The following is a 20,040-nucleotide window of genomic DNA, read 5'->3' as shown; positions in this document are numbered from 1 at the left end:
AGACATTCAGAGAGAGTTGGGAAGCCCTTTTGAAACAGTCATTTGCGTGTTTACAAGCATGCATTTATGTGCTCTGTGTTTAAACATATAAAGACAGTATTCATTGCTGTTCTCCGTCAAATCCCCACAAGTTCTCCTAGGCTTCAAAAAATGTTCTGTAAATGCTATTCATTTTTTTATGTGAGTCCAAGAACGTAGGCCAACTGTGTACTTAACTCAGTCCCCTCCCCACGGCCCCGCACCTCTGAAGGCACCACCAGGACAGGTGGAGTGATCCCTCACAGTTCTGACTGATTAGAACAGTGTTAGTAGAGAAATACTTGGTACAACAGGCTCTGCCAGATTTTTTGTTCCTTCCTTTATTCCCCTCATAAAAAGAACATTGATTTAGGATTCAAGAACCTCAGGTTCTGGTCCTACTTCTGCCCTTTAACCTTTGTGTGATGCTGAAAGTCTCAGGTCCTGGCCTCTATCACAAAGTCCTTTAAGGCTTTCTCTACCGTTGAGTTTAGTTTAATGATTAAGCTATTCAGATACTGATTCATTGAACAAACGTGTATCAAATGAGTGTCAGGCACTTTGCTAGTCACCTTTGGCCTGAACACCTTGAACAAGATGTGTGCCCTAAGGGGCCTGCAGTCTACTGGAGGTGACAGATCTATAAACAGGAAATTATAACAAGCCATAAACAACCATTTGTTTACTGCTATTCTCGGAGCGTGGAATAGTGCTTGCCACATGCTTGTACTTATTACATATTTACCAAATTTGTAATATTTGAAATATGAAATAAGTGAAAATATAAATATTCACGTTGGATTAAGCAAAAGCAAAAAAAAAAAGAGAGAGATTCGTTTTAACTTGGAGAATAAAGAAAAGGTTTCACAAAGGAGGTTGTATGTGAACTGAGTGTAGAAGAACGGAGCAGTTTTTGATAGAGGAAGGGTAGGGATGAAGGATTTTTAGGTTGAGGGAAAGCACAAGCAAAAATGCAGAGACATGCACATGTATGTCCACCTAATGGACATCACCCTGGAAGTCGGGAATCAGATATAAAGAGGCAGAAGAACATTTCAGGCAAAAGGAACAGCATGGATGGAGGCTGGTGCATAGAGGAAACATGGTAAATTTGAAGAAATGAAAGAATTTAGGGTAGCAGGACCATATACTCTCAGGAAAAATAGTAGTAAAAAAATAAGACGAGAGAGGCAAATAGGTCTAATTTATGTAAAGCCTGTAAACCACATGAAGTAGTTCGAAGAAGTAATGGAGAGAAGTAGCATGATTTGATATTCGTTTTAGAAAGGTCACTCTGGGTACGCTCACTGTGCAGAATGAACTGAGGGGACAGCATGGGAGACCTCTCAGAGCTGTGCTAGCAATCACAGCTCCAAACTTACCTGAGTGGCTGGGAAGCTGATGGTCAGTGTGTGTGTGTGTGTGTGTGTGTGTGTGTGTGTGTGTGTGTGTGTGTATTTGTTTATTTTGTTCTTTAGATTTCACATATAAGTGAAATCATATGGTGTTTGTCATTTTTTTATTTCTACTTTTTTCTTTATTAAGGTATTACATATGTGTCCTTATTCCCCCTTTTAGCCCCCCACTCCCCACTCATGCCCTCACCCCCTGGTGTCTGTGTCCATTGGTTAGGCTTATATGCAGGCACACAAGTCCTTTGTTTGATCTCTCCCCCTTACCCCCACCCTCCCCTACCTTCCCTCTGAGGTTTGATGAGCCGATCAATGCTTCTCTGTCTCCGGATCTGTTTTTGTTCATCAGTTTATGTTGTTCATTATATTCCACAAATGAGTGAGATTTTGTGGTATTTATCTTTCTCTGACTGGCTTATTTCACTTAGCATAATGCTCTCCAGCTCCATCCATGCTGTTGCAAATGGTAAGAATTCCTCCTTTTTTACTGCAGCACAGTATTCCATTGTGTAGATGTACCACAGTTTTTTAATCCACTCATCTCCTGATGGGCACTTAGGCTGTTTCCAAATGTTAGCTATGATAAATTGTGCTTGATGGTCATATTAATAGAGGTAAAATGTACACCCAAGGATGAGGAGCTTGGAGGGCAATAAGACCTCCCTGTGCAGAGGAATATGTATATTTGGGGCTAGACCTTAGCAGGTGTCTGGGCTGAGAATTAAAATGTGTGCATTACCTGCATACAAGTGCTAGAGCTAGTCCTAGTTTAAATAGGTAATAGATGACATCACCCTGGAGATTGTAGGAGCAGAAGATAAAAGAGTCAAGAATAGAATGTCTGCAATTTAGAGGAAACAGAGCCAGGGAGGAATATTGAGAAGATTGCCTAGAGAGATGGAGAAGAGCCAGCAAAGTTCTGCTGAAGCATCTATGGAGGAATGAGTTTCAAGGAGAAAAAAAAAAAACAGTGCGAGGGCTGAGTGTGGTGGTTTGTAGATGTTGAATGAGCCAAGAGAGTTGATAGTGTTGTGTACATCTTCTGTATTCATGCAGATATTTCATCTATTCTATCAGTTGCTTAGAGAGGCATGTCAGAATTGCCAAATGTGATTTAGTGGGGTTTGTTTAATTTTCTCTTTAATTCTGTCATTTTTTACTTCATTTATTTATAGTTCTATTATTAGGCATTTACACACTTATAATGTTATATTTTCAAGATGTGGCCTTTTGTCATTATGAAATGCCCTTTTTATTCTCAAGTAATACTCCTTGTCTTGAAGCCTATTTTACTGATATTAAGGTAGCTACTAAGCTTTTTTAGGTTTGTTGTTGCATGATATCTTTTTTTCAATCCTTCAACTTATGTGTGACTTTGTTTTTAAGCTTGTCTCTTGTATACAGCATACGATTGGATCTTATTTTTTATTCAGTCTGAAAATTTATGCTTTATAATTTGCATTTTAGTATAATTACAAATACACTTGAATTTAGATTTATTATTTTACTTTCTTCTTGTCCCATCTGTTTGTCCCACCTGTGTTTTGTTCCTCTGTGCTTCCATTGCTATCTTCTCTTGAGCTAATTCAATACTTTAAAATTTTTAACTTATCAGTTGGCTTCTGTGCAGAAGAATTTATACCTCTTTGCATGAATTTTAGTTTTTTTCTCCAGGGATTAAATTATATATCCTTAACATTTCACAGTCTCACTATATCTCCATCTCATTTGAAATATTAGACTCTTGCACCCAGCTTGTGTGGCTCAGTGGTTGAGCGTCCAACTATGACCCAGGCTGTCACAGTTTGATTCCCGGTCAGGGCACATGCCCAAGTTGTGGGCTCGATCTCCAGTGTGGGGCGTGGAGGAAGCAGCCAATCAATGATTCTCTCTCATCATTGATGTTTTTCTCTCTCTCCCTCTCTCTTTCTCTCTGAAATAAAAAATATGTATATATTTAAAAATAAACAATGAGAATCTTGCAACCATATAGGAAAATGGTTTTCCCCTCACTCCCATCTTTCTCACATGTATAATGAAAGTCAACGGAAAATATTTTGCTAAAATTTACTTTTATATAAATATGGAGATGTACCCATGTACTTTGGAATACTGTAAATCTAGTATTCTAGGAATATGTTAGTATTTTTAACAGAACCTTTACCAACTAGATATAACTTGCTCGTATGCAAATTAAGAGTATTCTAGAAGTCGTTTTCATCTACCAGTTCTCTGTTTCCTTTCATCACTATTAAGTAAGCTATATTCAATTTAGAAAAACAACATCATTACTTTTTCTTGGTCCTTGTGCTTCAGTCTGTCCTTCACTCAAAAGTGTTCAAACATTTATCGAACACATCCTGTGCGGGTGGCACTCTTAGGTGCTGAGATACAAAGGTGACTCCTAACAGGGTCTCCTTGAGAGCCTGTTTGCAGGTGGGGGAGAGGAGCCTTGTAATAAATGAGATGAAATGTTATTCACAGGATTCCAAATGGGATATGTAAGACAACAATAGGTTACAGGCAGGAGAGAAAAGGATATAAAGAAGGTGATTCTTGAATTGAGTTTTGAAAGATAATGAAGTTCAGAGATGAAAAGGTTGGGGGAAATGGAATTCCCGGTAGAGGTAGTGATGTACATTTCTTGAATTGTCTAGCTGGTATACTAGCAGCGTTTTTGCCCGTGGTTGGCCTCCAACTATGGATGAAAATCGAAAGGAAGGTTTTTAGAGTCTAAGAAAATTTTCTTTTCTTAGTCACTCATTGCCTGAAAGTGGTGCTGCTAACATATGAATGTGCATTATGAGGTAGGCTGCGATGAACATTGTGATATGCAAACACCAGATAGCGAATTACACAGCTCCTGTACCCTCTTCTTTCAGAGCTTCGAATGACATAATCTTGCTATTGTCCTCTCTCACATAGTTATGCTTTTAATTTCAAGAACTCTTTCTCTCTTAGAAATAATTTTCTTTCTGTCCATATTCAAGTTCAGGTGAAACTACTTGAGAGCAAACCGTAGGGCTGAGCATGGATAACAGTGTACACCTGGAAATTTGGACTAGGCTCATAATTCATAGATATCCCTATATCTGACCCCCTTACATATCAACTCCTTGCAATTCCTCAGCTCCTTCTATTTATAATTATTATTTATCTGTTATAGAACAGGTACTTTGTCATACTCCAGATACTTGGTGATATTAATTAAATGGACAAAGATCCCTGACCAGATGGAACCTAACATTTTAGTAATCATCACAACAGCTCTGAAAGATGGCCTCTTCTCTCCCATGTGACAAAGGATTTATTAAAATTAGACCACTACCTAAAGTAGTGATTTTCTTTCATGGGCTTTGTTGTAACATTGGGGCAAGAAGACTTTTTTAATATATATAATTTCAGGGGGAAAAAGGCTTTTTGTGTGTGTGACTGGGGATTCTGTAAGGATAGACCAATATAATACGCCAAGTTTTCTCTAGTTTATCTGGTTTACAAATAAAAGATGAAAGTACTAAAAACATAGTGGTTTCAGAAACAGTAGTAGGTGAAGGGGAAATATTTTAAGACAAGTTGTTTGAAGCTTTCCTTTCCATGTGCTCAGTGAGGAGCGAAGGCAGCCCCCGAATGACTGAGGCCGATGCGGGTACAGTTACAGTGCGGGTACAGCTCAAAGAGGCAGAGGAGAGCCGAAACCGGTTTGGCTCAGTGGTAGAGTGTCGGTCTGTGGACTGAAAGGTTCCGGGTTCGATTCCGGTCAAGGGCGTGTACGTTGGTTGCTGGCACATCCCCAGTGGGGGGTGTGCAGGAGGCTGCTGGTCGATGTTTCTCTCTCATCAACGTTTCTGGCTCTCTATCTCATATATATATATATATATATATATATATATCACAAAACAAAGAGGCAGAGGAGAAACACGGTAAGAAGGCAGAAACAATTAGTGTATTCAGTTTTGATTTGTTATTTTACAGGTGCTGTACCTACTCCCTCAGAAAAAAAACCAACTCTGCAGACAAATGTGAATTTGGACAAGAAACCAGAGAGTACCGTTACAAATACTGTCACAGAAAACCCTTTTCAAATGCCTCCAGAAAAGCAGTCAACTGCAAAAAATTTTGAAAAATTGACAACTTTACCAGCATTTGGGTCACTGAGTAAAGAAGAGTCCGTCCATCCAAGTGTAAGAATATCCAAGTCGGATTCGACTTTCTATAACCGGGCCTCTGTAGAGACACTCTATGTCTCTCCCTCGTTCAAGACATTTGACCCAGCGACGGAGACTGTAACCAAGAAGGACGCTCAGAAACCAGCCCAGCCCAGCATCGTTCAGAGGGATGTTGATATCCTCAAGAGCTTAACGGAATGGGGTGAGTCTAAAAACACACACAAAAATGCTCTTTTGAAGCATTCTTCATTTACTTTGCTCTCTTCCCCTTTCACTCTCCATCCAGGGGCATTAAAATGTGCGTGCCATAGAGGACTTGCTCAGTTGGGAAAGTGCCCTTTAATTAAAGGGGCAATGGGCAGCTCACCCTTGTGGGTGACAGTGCTCCACTGAAGCACAAGCTCTGAGCAGTTCTGGTGGCGATCACATTAGAAAGAACTGGCATACACAAGAGCTTCCTTTTGGTTGTTTCTCGTTTATTCTCAGGAGCAAGTAAACGTCTGTCCTTCCAGAAAGGGCATGCAGGCTGAGGAATAATAGAGTTGTGACTGAGCAAGGAAATTCTGTGAAGCCCCAGTTAATTCTCCGTAGAGCAGCCCGAATGACCTGAGGACTAATCTCCCCACGTAAACCGTGGGCGGCTCCCATGTTCCTGACGACCCAATAGCCTTCCCAGCCTGCGCAGCCCAGCTTCTGCCTCTCAGCAGCCTGACGTTCTTTCCATTTGTCAAAGAAACCATGTGGCTTCACCACCTTTCGACTCTTGTCCCCTCTGACTTCTAATCCACCGCTTTCCTAGTTCGCTCTTACTCATCTTTTAGAGGTCAGCTCAGACATCACTTCCTCAAGATTTCCTGACCCCTGGATTATTTCAAATCCCCCCAACTGTATGCTATCTTAGTATCCTACAATTGTTCTTCCTAGCACTTATTGTCACTCTAATTAAATAAAATTATATATGCATTAAGTTTTTAATGTCTTTCCCCAAAAGTGGAACCTCATGCAGGAAGGGACCATATCTACCCTGTTTATTATTATATCCTCAGCACCTACCACAGTGCCTTCACTAGGAGGCTCTCAATACTTAATAAGCGAACTAAAAGCAGCTCAGTAGAGAAGGAATGGAAAATGTACATGAAAAAGTAATAGAAGAAAACATGGGACAGTTAAGCCAGGATAGATGCGCTGCGTCTGCCAGGTTAGGTTTGGGCTTTATTTTGGAGACAATGCAAGTCACTTAACAGTTTTAAGTCCCGTGAGTGGCTTTACCAATGTGTGTTAAAAATATTACCCTCTCTCGGAGTGTGGAGAATGGGTTTGGAGGAGGTGAAACAGGGAGGCGGCACTTCAGAGGCTATTTGGGAAAGGAAACTGGGTGAGAGCTAGGAGACAAGAAAGGGTGAGGAAGAGGGAGGTAGCCCAAGATGGAGCATGATCTGGGGGCGGTGGCCTAGAATCAGCACAGAAAGGGAGTCGCCTCACCCTGAGGTCCTGTAAGGAAGGAGGAGAAAGGCTGTATCAATGTGAGGTACGGGTTTTGTTGATTTTAATAATTAAGATGTATTAAGCCTCCAATACCATATACTGTAGTCTTGGCCTCAGTATCTTACTGTCTGATGTCACCTGCCAAGACTGAGGCGCTTGGAGTGATGTTACGGCTGTGAGGAGACTGGAGTGGATTAGAAGAGCCACTCCGGAAAATGGAAGAGGGAACTGAGGAGAGCGGACGAGATGAAGGAGTGGTCATTGGCAGCAATCCTAGGTTATGGGGTCTGTGCTTTTCTCCAGCAGTGCCGAGCAGCCTAGGGATGAGAATGAAAAAGGTAGATACATAAATTGGAATAAAGTTAGGACAGGGATTGGTAAACTACCCTGGCCACCTGAGGATATTTTTCCATTGATTTTTTAAGAGAAAGTAGAGAGGAAGTGGAGGGAGAGAGAAACATCTATGTGAGAGAGACACATTGATTGGTTGCCTCCTGCACGTGCCCCAATCAGGGAATCGAGCCTGCAGCTGAGATATATGCCCTCGAACCTGAGATCCTTCTGTCCAAGGGCCGATGCTCTAACCACTGAGTGAAACTGGCCGGGCCCACTGACTGTTTTTATAATCTCAGGGCTCTTGGAACACAACCACACTAATTGATGTGCATACCGTCTTTGGCTGATTTTGTGCTATAACAGCAGAGCTGAGCAGTTGCAACAGACACTGTATGTCCCACAAAGCCTGAAATATTTGCTATCTATTCCTTTAGAGGGGTTTGCTGACTCTCAGATTAGGAATTAGCAGCAGGTAAGGCAGAAGACACAGCAGCAAGGAGGTAGCAAGAAAGTGGTTAAAAGTGATGGATGATGGGATTTTACGCTGGACAAGAAGGGAGGTCGAGCCAGGCAGACACTGGTAGAGTAGAGAAAACAAAAGCATCATTAGATCTGTGGTCTCAACGAGGCCAAAGGGTAGGTGTATTTAAAGGAATGAGGGGGCTGGGAGAAATTCAGAAGGAAAGTAATCTTGGAAAATAAGATTTCAGAGAGAGGCAGTTCTGAGTGATGACCTGTTCTAAGGAATACTCAAGGGAATGGCTGGTTGAGGATTCAAGAAATGATGAGGTGAGGATGGATGACTAGTCTCCATGGACGCTGGCATCACTCTGGATGATGGAGGATAGGGAAGGTAATACACTAGCCTTCCGCCTCCCTTTTCCATGGTTTTGCATTTCAAAGTTTCACATACCTCTGGCCAACTGTGAACTGAAAATATTCAATGGAAAATTCCAGAAATAAACAACTCATAAGTTTAAAATTGCATGTTGGTCTGAGTAGCACAGTGGAATCTTATGCCTTCTCCTCCGTCCTGCCCAGGATATTAATCATCACCTTTGTCCAACTGTCCGTGACGTGTATGCCGTCTGCCCGTTAGTCACTGAGTAGCCATCCAAGTGGTCAGACGGTCTGTGAGGTCTCTCGGTGCTTGTGTTTATGTAACCGTTCTTTCACTTAGTGATGGCGCCGAAGCATAAGAGTAGTGATGCTGGCCATGTGGATGTGCCGGGAGAAGCCAGTCAGTGCTGCTTTCAAGCGAAAGGGGGAAAGTTGTGACCTAATAAGGGAAGAAGAGAAATCGTGTGCTGAGGTTGCTAAGCTCTGTGGTAAGAACAAATCGTCCTCCGTGAGTTGTGAGGCAGGTAAAAGAAATGTGTGCTAGCTTTATTGTCGCACCTCAGACTGTAGGTTCCAGCCGCAGCTGGTGATAACTGCTTAGTTACGAGGGAGAAGGCATTAAATCTGGGGGTGGAAGACATGAGCAGAAGACGTGTTCCAAATGATGCCAGCGAGTCACGTCAGAAAGCACTGAGCCATATGGAGACTGCACAGGGTCCCCTGAAAGGAGTGGCCACATGCACATAACTTTTATTGTTGTTATAATAGTTCCATTTTATTGTTATCATTAATTTCTTACTGTGTCCAATTTACAAATTAAACTGTATCATAAGTATGTGTGTATGGGAAAAACAGTACAATAGACCCCTTTTTTTTATTGATTTTTTACAGAGAGGAAGGGAGAGAGATAGAGAGCTAGAAGCATCGATGAGAGAGAAACATCGACCAGCTGCCTCTTGCATACCCCCTACCAGGGATGTGCCCGCAACCAAGGTATAATACATGCCCTTGACCAGAATCGAACCTGGGACCCTTCAGTCCGCAGACCGACACTACCACTGAGCCAAACCGGTTTCTGCTACAATGGACCCTTAGCACGGGGGTTAGGGATCCCAACACCTGTGTGAGCAGTTGAAAATCTGCATATAACTTTTGACTCTCAAAAGCTTCACTCAGGACTCCAGAGCCGGAAAAATTAACAATTTCCTCAAAAGAAGTGGGAAAACGATAGGAAGTAGTTCTGCAAACCCTTTCGGCTAGTCCTGAGCCACGGGTTGGGCCGTTCAGAAGCTCTGTGTTGAAGGGGCCTTGTCCCACCGGAAGTCACGGCCAAGCTGCTGCCCTGCCTGAGACAGTACAGCACCTCCTCCAGCTGCCGTCTTCCCAGAAGCCCGTGCTCACAGCAGCCCCCTCACTCCCCCCTCCCTAACGCCCGCAACCACAGTCTCCTGGCTGTCTCCATGGATTGCCTGTTCTGGGCACTTCATATGGTGGGTCATACAGCATGGGGCCTTGGTGACTGTGTCCTTCACTTTACATGCTTTTATGGTTCATCCATGTTATAGCATATATCACACTTTGTTCCTTTTTATGGCAGAATAATATTCCATTGTATAGTCAAACACATTTCATTTATCCACTCACGGTTGATGGACATTTGAGTTGTTCTCCCTTTTGACTGTTATAAATAATTCTGCTATGAAGGTTTGTGTAAAATATTTTTTAACCACTGGACAAAATCAGAATATCTTAATTTATGTGTAGAGCTAACTTGACAGCCATTATAAACCATTTAGGAAAATTGAAATAAATGAATTGGAGAATGGGGAAAAAAATCCCTGTAGTTTACAACGAACTGTATTCAAAGTACAGCTAAGTTCTAAAATATTTGTAGAAATGTATTTTTCATTTTACTTTTGCACCCACGAGTTCTAAATGCTTTTTAAATTTAAAGTTGTAATATAATGGTTCGGTGTTCCTCGGGAGTATAAAGTTAGAGATAACTGCACTTGGGCTCGTCTCATCGGTGTGATCCTCAGGCAAGCGGAGCATTAACTGGTGTGCATACATCACACGTTTACTGCAGCTTATTTGCAGTAATTGCTGGGTTTCGGCTCTGGCAGATCGGCTTGAAGGGGATGAGAGTTAAAGAGGTACCCTCATAGCTTCCAAGTGCGTCAGAGAAGGGGACCCCAGCGGGCGGGGAGCTGCCCCCAGAGCTGCCTGAAGTGTCTGGTGCAGCTGCGCTGTGTTTGGAAACAAAAGCAAATGGCGCAGCAATTAGAGGTGAAGTGGCTCCTTAGGAGCGGAGGCAGCACGGAGCCCAGAATCAAAGCTGCTAAACTGAGTGGTGGTGAGCTAGTTAGCCAGCCGCCGCCGCTGCAGAGGAAACAGGGTGGAGGTGCAGGAGAGCGGGTTTCTCACACCAGAGGCTTGTTAACACTCTGTCTGAGTTAGTGGGTCTGCAGTGAAGCCAGGACCTTTGTCCTTAACAAGTTCCCAGGTGCTGCCGCTGCCACTGCTACTGAGTCAGGGACCAACTCTGAGAACCACCCAAGTCCAGATTTTTTTCCTAATCTTTATCGTTCATATTATTGCAGTTGTTCCTAAAGCGCAGGTATTTTAACCGCATTGTATATATGTGACTAACATAAGTGGTTATCCTCAAAAAATATAAGGTAATATTTGACTTAAATATTATTTCCTCTTGGCCTACTTAAGTGTTTCTCATTAAAATCATTCTTCCTGACCAGTGTGCACTATTCCTAGAATAGTTTCTTAGTAACTTCAAGATATGCTTTGGGGCCTGGAATTTTGGAGTCTCATCAAGGACAGATAGTCTGTCCACCTGATTCATGAAACGGTCCTGCAAACGGCCATGCCTGAGCCCATGAGTGCCAGGAACCTCACCCTTTCCCCCGCTCCCACTTCATGTGTGGACAAGCACTAGAAAATGTTACGTGTTGTTTTTTTTTTTTAATTGGGCTAAAATCTGTTTTCCTATAACTTTCATCTATTTTTTTTAAATATATTTTATTGATTTTTTTTACAGAGAGGAAGGGACAGAGATAGTTAGAAACATCGATGAGAGAGAGTCATTGATCAGGTGCCTCTTGCACGCCCCCCACCGGGGATGTGCCCGCAACCAAGGTACATGCCCTTGACCGGAATCGAACCCAGGACCCTTTAGTCTGCAGGCCGATGCTCTACCCACTGAGCCAAACCGGTTTCGGCATATAACTTTCATCTATTGATCCCAGTTATAACTCATGCACAATTTGAGAAATGAAATATAAATATTGCTAAGGTTTTGTGACTACCTTCTAATAATTAAATATAGCCTCTCTTGCTTTCTCCCACTCTCCCTTTTTTTGTAAAGATTTGCATTCTTTATAGACATTTTCAAACAAGCAAGTTCTTTTTTCCAGTGAACTGCTGGAGACTGTGCTACTCCAAACTGAGAGTAAACCACGAAAGAGAAGACACGGGGCGTAGGACACAGGAGAGCCACACAGGAGGCTAGTGCAGGGACATGTCGTGTGACTCAGGGCACGTATATGTTGAGGCTTTCATCGTTAGCATGTGCCCCTTTTAACCCAAGGAGAGACAGTGGATAAGCCAGCCTGAGTCTCAAGGGGGCTGGTCTCCTCCTGACCATGTGCCGATGACATGCTGCTTCCCTTCCCATCCTGCTGCTGCGTCACTAGAGAACTCATTTCACCCGGAAAGTTCTGTGATTGGGATTTTTCCCGAGATCTGGAAAGCTTTGAAGCAGAAAATAGAAGCCGCCTACACCAGCCATAATTTTTGCAAGAGGTCCAATTGAGTTTAAAGGGATGTGAGTATGTAAAGGAAATAAAGTAAGATAGAAAGTAATAGCCCTAGCTGGTTTGGCTTTGTGGATAGAGCATCGGCCTGCCAACTGAAGGGTCCCAGATTCGATTCCGGTCAAGGGCATGTACCTTGGTTGCAGGCACATACCCAGTGGGGGGTGTGCAGGAGGCAGCTGATCAATGTTTCTCTCTCATCGATATTTCTAATTCTCTATTCCTCTCTGTAAAAAAAAAAAAAAAAAAAAAAAAATCAATAAAATATATATTTTTTTTAAAGAAAATAAAGTAATTTATAAGTCATAGGTGCTAAGTGGTAAGCATTGATTTCCCTGTTCTATGACTATAGAGAGTAAGGTTTTTTATTTTTCAATTTAAGTAGCAAGTCCAGAGTTAGATTCAAAGATTTTAGAACTAACCATTTGTACCACCTAACTCATAAATGAATGTACATAGATATTCCAAGGAGACAAGAAAAAGTTCTGTGTCCAAGAAAGTCTGGGAAAGCACGAGTACACACTGTGCCAATCGAATGGGAGGCGCAGTACGCAGTCACTAGTCTGAATTGACCCGGAAGCCCCGTTTGCCCGGATCATGTTGTTACAGCGTCAGGCACGCCGCATTCCTCATAATACACTTTGGGAAATAGTGATTTAGAGTGAAGGGCTGAAGAAGAGATTTAATACAGTTTTTCCTGAAAGTTAAAATGTTATTAAATCTTTAATTTTATGGAGAATAGACTTAGAATGCTTTTTTATTTTACATGCAGTTTCTCGGTGGAAAACTAATTGCATGCATGCACTAGTGTTCTGGATCTCAGATGAACTGGACTTCAGTCTTGACATATTTGACTATTGAGAGAGAAAAATCAGTTTCACAACTTTTGATACCTGTAGTTGGTTGTTCGTTTTGCCATAGTATTCTCTGTAGAAGAAAAAAATGGAGAAGGAATGTAAGTTGCAGGTTTCTCAGACTTTATATTTTAAATGTCAACTTAAAATGCCATCGGTAGAATGGGGCGTAATGCTTGACTTTCTGCTCTCTCTGACAAGTGGAATATAAAAATGTGGTAGTCAGGATCTGAGAGTGAAGATAAATATTGGTCATTTTATTTTAGTTTCCATTAGAAAAACTTTAGATTTTTCTCTGTTTCCTGCGTTAGGTTTATTATTATTATTTTGCACATCAAATTCTAAGTAGAGTATTTATGTTGAGACCTTTCAGATACGATTTGATGCTGTAAAATTATTCTAGCTAGTAGTCTCGTTTGTATGTTGCATAATCTTTCTCGTTTATACGTTTTAGTGTCAACCACCTCTGAGGGGACATCCTCCTTTTCTACTCTCTCCATATCGTCTCCTGACTCGGCCTCTCCGGACAAGTGTGCTCCTCTCTTACCGCGGATTTTGACTGGACCTTCCTACTGGGCTTTGTCCCATCAACAGTCTTCTTCTGTCTTCTTTGAAGATAAAGATAAGAAAGCGAGGGTTCGTCACCCCTTTGCTCCTAGGAGCCCTCTGTCTTCCGATGAAGAAACGGACAACTTCAATCTACTGGAAAGTCTTCCAGATAACTCTGATTCTGCTAAGAAGAAGATAAGTCCCATTTCCAGCAGTAATTGGGTAGGGCTTTCCACCCAAAGTGTAGACCACTTCACCTCTGTGCCCTGTCCTAGTTTCCAGACAACCAAAGGCCCGCCTCAGGAGCCTAAAGCAGACAGTTCCATTCAGGGTCTTCTAGGGGAGGTAAAAAATGCAATAGTCAAACTACACGAAGACCTGAGTATGGTGATACAAGAACTTTGTGTCATCAACAGCCATCTGGTAAGGATGAGTGGGAATAGCCCACAAGCCAGCACGGCTTCGCCGCTGCCCCAGTCCTCTGAGGAGAGCTCAGATCCAATAGAGTCACCCCAGTAACCAAATCTGATAGAGCTCATGTGGTTCCACTTCCCCGACACTGAGTTAGCCTGCGATAGATTCTCATTACTATGGCGAAATAGACTGACAATTTGGTTTTTCTTTGTCAGATTTAATAACAAGTATCTTTCACATCAATAAATTCACTTGGGTGGTTTATTTTTTTTTAAACAGAAAAGGTTCACCTTTGGTAATATTTTCAGATTTAGATATTAGTTCACTTGAAACTGAAGAGAATTTCATTCTTCCATGTTCTTTAAGTTAAAATACATTTAAACAGCAGTGCAAGTTAAGGTAAGCCCTCACAGGGGAAATGAGTATTGTAGAGTCTGGGGTGAGCTGGCAGTGAGAGGCCCTTTCCTTCTCATCTGTGTGGGGTGTCATTGGCAACAAGCCTTCGCCTTGAGTTAGGAAGACTGAGTGTGGGGCATGGGTTTTACATCTCCTCGTGCCACGTTTGTGTTCTGCAAACCAAGGCCAGAACCTCCCCCTCCTTATGGATGCCATGTTGGTTGGGAATTTAGTTGAGACAAACAGAACATGGTACAGGTGTTTTTGTTGTTCATGTATATTTCAAAGTGAATTCAAATGTTTACTCTCTTGTATTTTCAAAAATAAATTTGATATTTTCCATCTTGTATCTTTTAAATTCATTAAAACATCCTTTCACCTGGAAATATCTCAATTACTATATGAGCAGAATGGTCTCGCTTGGGGATTACAGGCCAATGCTTCTCACTCCTGTTTCGCCTGAGGATCCCTGGAGAAGCTCTTGTTAGTTTTGTATTTGGTTGATGGAACAGTATAAGGGGCTGCATGTACCCATCACTCAGTTTCAGCAACTTTCTATAAAAAGCTAAGATGATTCCTGATACAAATTTCGAAGAAATACAGGACGTGTAAACAATACTGTCATGCCTGGATGCCACTCCCAAATCAGAACTGATTTTCATGCAAACTAGTCAAGCACTGGAGGGAACTGCTAAGCAGGAAGGTCTTTGGCAGGCTTGAGAATGTCAAGGAGGCCAGGGTGGCTGCGGTGAGTGAGGAAAGGGGAGAGCGGGAGGAGACGAGGCCCGGGAGGAAAGGCAGGGCAGTGTGCCGGGCCGTGCAGGTTCCTCAAGACCTTTGTTGCAGTGTTCTAGAATACCAGCTTAATCCCAGACTTCGGTTCCTCAGGGATGGTTCATCCCCAGTTCATTCTCATTGCATAGTCATTGGATTTGACTTTGCTGGAAGGAGCTCTCTTGCTAGAGTTCACCGTGGGTGAGGCGGTTTCTGTTCCTGTCACCGGGCCAGGTTATCAGAAAGGGAGTTGGAATCTGGTGAACTCAACAAGTGGCCTTGGGGAGAGTGGCTTCTGCCGTCATTTACCCATCGGGTCTCGGTCTTTTTCAATTCCTGTTACTCCTAAGACTCTGCACCAGGCCCCGGGGTACAGTGGTGAGCTCCTGTCCTCAGAGCTTGAGTTCTAGAGAAATTTCAGAGATCAATTTGTTTTCTCAAAAATGTAAAGGCTAATAGTTCCGAGAAAGGTTCTTGAGGACTTAACCTGGCAAAGGAATTTTTAAGGAAGTCACTTTTGAGCTGAAATATGGATTCCAGGATTAAGGAAATAAATGTCACTAATGACATGTTGGCCATAAATCTTCTTTATGGGATAAAAAAAAAAAGAGCTAAAAAAAAAATCCTAAGAAATCTTCTGTTAGCTTTCTTCATACACCTGGGAGGTCCCCGAGTGGATTCGTAGGGAAGAGAAGGGTGCGGTATTTCCTTTGTACATGGGCTAGGACATTTCTGAGCTGCACCTTGCTCAGAGAGGAGAATAAAAACCCTCCAGGGATCAGACACAACTCCCTCCCCACCCCCATACCCCCATCACCAAAACGTGCTGCTTCCAATGTCTAGAAAGTTTCTGGGAGGAACCTCACAAATAACTCAGACAACAAAAACCATCCCTTTGAGAGACGACCTTACTCGCTGTGTGCTTAGTACACGCACATGGGAACTTCAGATTTTTAACTAGAGCTCGTGCATTTTAATTCAGCCATTTGTTAATTAGCAAGCACTTATTTGAGTTTCTATTTAGCCAACTCCATTAAACGAACAGAGCGAACTTGGCTTCCCTTAGAAGTGGGTATACTCTGATTGACTGTAATTATCCCAGTTTTAAAACACTTCATTAGACGTTACTCTCTTAAGTACTTTACTTGCAACTTGTGGCTCTTATCAGCCAGCTATAAAAATACTTGACAGTTTACTTACTGTCAAATGACTCGTGTGTTCCTCCTTTAGATAAGTAAGCAGCCCCGGTTAGGAGTCGGCCTTTTGCTAGACTCCGGCGACACCATGGTGAGCAGGGTGGCTGCAGTCTTGTCTCAGTTACAGTCTAGGGGAGACGCGGAGAGGCAGATGGGTAACTGGAGTGCAATGTGCACCTGGTAAGGCCTATGACCTTGGTAAGCACAGGCTGGCATGGGGGTGCCTGGGACAGAGGGACAGCCTGCTCTGATGTGGAGGCCAGGGAGCGCTTCCTGGCAGAAACGAAGTCCACACTGAATTCATAGAGCAAGGGGAGCCAGGGCAGAGAGGGAATCTTCTGGGCAGAGAGGGAATCTGGGCAGAGAGAACGGCCTGTACAAAAGCTGGGAGCAGGAGAGAACTGGGTGAGTCTGAGGACACAACGTCCAAAACGGCAGGTCAGAAGCGTGAGCACTTCGGTGGCCCTTACCCAGCAGCCCCGTCAGCGGCAGTCACGTGGTATTTCTGGCCTGGCTCTCAGAAAAGAACTGAGTGACAAGATCCTATTTCCAATAGGATCTTTGTTCCAATAGGAACAAAGATCCTATTGGAAATAAAATGTCATAGAAATGTGAGGATTAAAGGGTTCCCAAAATCCATTCACAAACTGATTAAAATAAACTTTCAATGGACTTTGGGAGACCTGGAGACTCATCTCCCCGCAGAGTGAGTTTGGGGTGACAGGGGTTTGCTCCTGGTTGTGCCAGGATCCCTCCTCTTGTTTGCCCCCCGTTTTAAAGGGGAAAGGACCGAAAGAACAGCTGGGTGGAGGGGGTACACACTCAGGGCCCCGGGGGCTGCTTTGCTAGGCTTCCTTATTTTGAATACCGTAGGTGGATTCTGAGATGTGATAAAAGGGTGTGGAGACGTGGAGCTGATTTTTATCTCTTGCAGAGTAATTTGCGGAGGCCGCGCACCTTATTGTTCCGGCCGCATGTGGCTGCCACCTTTCATCAGCAGGCAGGCTCAGAAAAGAGTAAATTGGCTCAGAAGAAACTCGGTTTTCAGGACGGTTTTGTTGGGTGATTTTGAATTCTGCTTTCTCCCTGATGATGCAGAAAGTTCTCAAAGATATGGTAATTATTGCAGAGCGGTGGCCTCCGGCGCGCAGCTCTTCGCACAGCAGAATTCCATTATGCGGTAATGCAATCTGTGCGTGCCTTTGTGCGGCAGCTGAGCACCGTCTCCCCTCTTCTCCCGCGTCCTCCTCACGCCGCAGAGCACGCGTGGCAAGGCGCACGAGCACAAGTTTGGGACTCGGTGATTAATTACCAATGTGCGATGAGAGATAGGAATGGGGGAAGGACTACCCTGTTTCCCGAAAATAAGACACTGTCTTACATTAATTTTTTCTCCCAAAGTTGCGCTAGGTCTTATTTTCAGGGGATGTCTTATCTTTCCATGCGCTAGGTCTTATTTTTGGAGGATGTCTTATTTTCAGGGAAACACGGGTAGCTCCAGGATTCTGCTTTAATGTTGTTACTCCAGCAGTAATAATAGTGGTTGACACTTATTAAATGCTAACAATGTTCTAAGCACTTTTTAAAATCCTCACCTGAGAATATGCTGATTGATTTTAGAGAGCAGGGGTGGCAGAGAGAGAAAAACATCAGAGTGAGAGAGAACATCTATTGGTTGCCTTCTTTATGCGCCCCGAATGGAGATAGAACCCGCACCCCCAATATGTGCCCTGACTGGGAATTGGACCCACAACCTTTTGGTGTACAGGATGACATCCAGCCAACAGAGCCACACAGACAAGGCATTCTAAGCACTCTTTATAAAAAAAATAAATATATTTTTATTAATTTCAGAGAGGAAGGGAGGGGGAGAGAGATAGAAACATCAGTGATGAGAGAGACTCACTCTTCAGCTAACTCCTGCATGCCTCCTACTAGGGATGGAGCCTGCAACCCGGCATAGGCCCTTGACCAGAAATGAACCCTTCATTCTGCAAGCCAATGCTCTATCCACTGAGCCAAACTTGCTAGGCCCAGTGGTCGGCAAACTCATTAGTCCACAGAGCCAAATATCAACAGTACAACAAATGAAATTTCTCTTGAGAGCCAAATTTTTAAACTTAAACTTCTTCTAACGCCACTTCTTCAAAATAGACTCACCCAGGCCGTGGTATTTTGTGGAAGAGCCACTCAAGGGGCCAAAGAGCCACATGTGGCTCGAGAGCCGCAGTTTGCCGACCACAGGACTAGGGCATAGGCACTCTAATTCTCTCAACACCCTCCCCAGGAAGGTCCTCGTGTTGTCACACTGCACATGAGAAAAGAGAGGCCTCGCAAAGCTCAGGAACTCGTCCAGGGCCACACAGGAAGGGGTAAGGGTCAAAGCCAGACCTTGAACCCTGGTCTGCCTTGGTGTGGAGCTTGTGCGTGCAATCACGTGATCACCCGGCCTCCCTGTGCAGGGTGACGGTGGCCAGGTGGGCAGTGGCCACTGACAGGGACAGGAAAGCGGAAAGACAGGCAGGTCCACTTTCCCAGGGAGGAGCTGGATCCTCGCCTTCCTCACGTGCCCTCTCCTTCTGCCTCCTGTTCCCCAGCTGGTCACCGTGCCCCTCCAGGAGCTCTGCAGGAGCAGCCACCCCAGACCTCCGGGTCTTCTTCCGCTGGTGCCCCTGTTTCTTTCTTTCTTTTTTTTTCTTTCTTTCTTTTTTTTTTTTTAAATATATTTTATTGATTTTTTTTACAGAGAGGAAGAGAGAGGGATAGAGAGTTAGAAACATCGATGACAGAGAATCATCAATCAGCTGCCTCTTGCACACCCCAGACTGGGGATGTGCCCACAACCAAGGTACATGCCCTTGACTAGAATCGAACCTGGAACCTTTCAGTCCACAGAACAATGCTCTATCCACTGAGTCAAACTGGTTTCGGCTGGTCCCCCTGTTTCTGAGGCGCCAGCTGCCTCCCTCACACCCCCAGCCCTTCCATGCCCTCTTTCGTGTCTAGACCCAAATTAGCAGCGGCTGGGGCAGAGCGAGAGCACAGGAAGGGCTGCTTTGGAGATGAGAGCCTGTCCCGTTCTCTCTCTTTCCACCTAATTAATGTCACGCAGCCGCACACACGCGGTTTTAATTGGGGACGGTTCTCGCAGGCTCGGCCCAGCCGTGGGCATTTCCATGTCTCCGGCGGGCCTCTGCCGCTGGAGAGTGTAATTTGCACTTGGAAGCCACACAGAGCAGCGAGAAACCAACACAAAATGAGCTCTGGATTCCGTTCCCTCACAGTAATATGTTCATACTTCATTAGGAAGATGGTGGGAGCACTTGGGAGCACAGTGTCTCCCAGCGTTAGCTTCCTCGTCTTTGGTAATGATGGCTATTTGCGTCCCTTCCACTCCCCTGGGCCCCGGAGGCTCCGGAGCAGCCGCCCACCCCGAGGAGCTGGCGGAATTAACCCCGAACCCCCAAAACCGAACACGGAGGGGGGGCTGGACTGGAAACAGCAATGCACTGGGCGAAGCCACTTGTGGGAATGACCACGCAGCTGGAAGAGCACACGTTCCCAAGATGCGCGGAACCGGCAGAGAGAGGAGGCCCCCGCGGCCTCTGGCCCCTACACAGGCAGAGTGGCCGGTCAGTGAACAGCCTTTGGCGAAGGGACAGGATGGGACACAACTGAGACGCTGACTTGAGCCTGAAAGAGGTGGGATTAGGGGTGACGGCTGGTCTGGGATGGAAAGCAGGAATGGCAGGCAACCCCCTCCCTGCTGACCC

At 44.1% G+C, this 20,040-nt stretch overlaps 1 protein-coding gene across 1 annotated transcript in view; it reads left to right on the top strand.

Annotated features, from left to right (window-relative positions):
• The window catches only part of ENTHD1 (ENTH domain containing 1), a gene marked incomplete at both ends in the record, with an annotated part of 70,998 nt that extends 56,992 nt beyond the window's left edge, over positions 1-14,006 (top strand). The window contains 2 exons of the mRNA XM_084878302.1: positions 5,403-5,798; positions 13,393-14,006. Coding sequence (XP_084734428.1) covers positions 5,403-5,798; positions 13,393-14,006 — 1,010 coding nt within the window. The remainder of the gene's footprint in view (positions 1-5,402; positions 5,799-13,392) is intronic.
• Positions 14,007-20,040: the final 6,034 nt, after the last annotated feature.

This window comes from Pipistrellus hanaki (genome assembly GCF_964339955.1).
Source record: "Pipistrellus hanaki genome assembly, chromosome: 3".
NCBI classification, from domain to species: domain Eukaryota; kingdom Metazoa; phylum Chordata; class Mammalia; order Chiroptera; family Vespertilionidae; genus Pipistrellus; species Pipistrellus hanaki.
The sequence above is the reverse complement of the archived record's forward strand: the minus strand, read 5'-3'. Positions and strand labels throughout refer to the sequence as shown.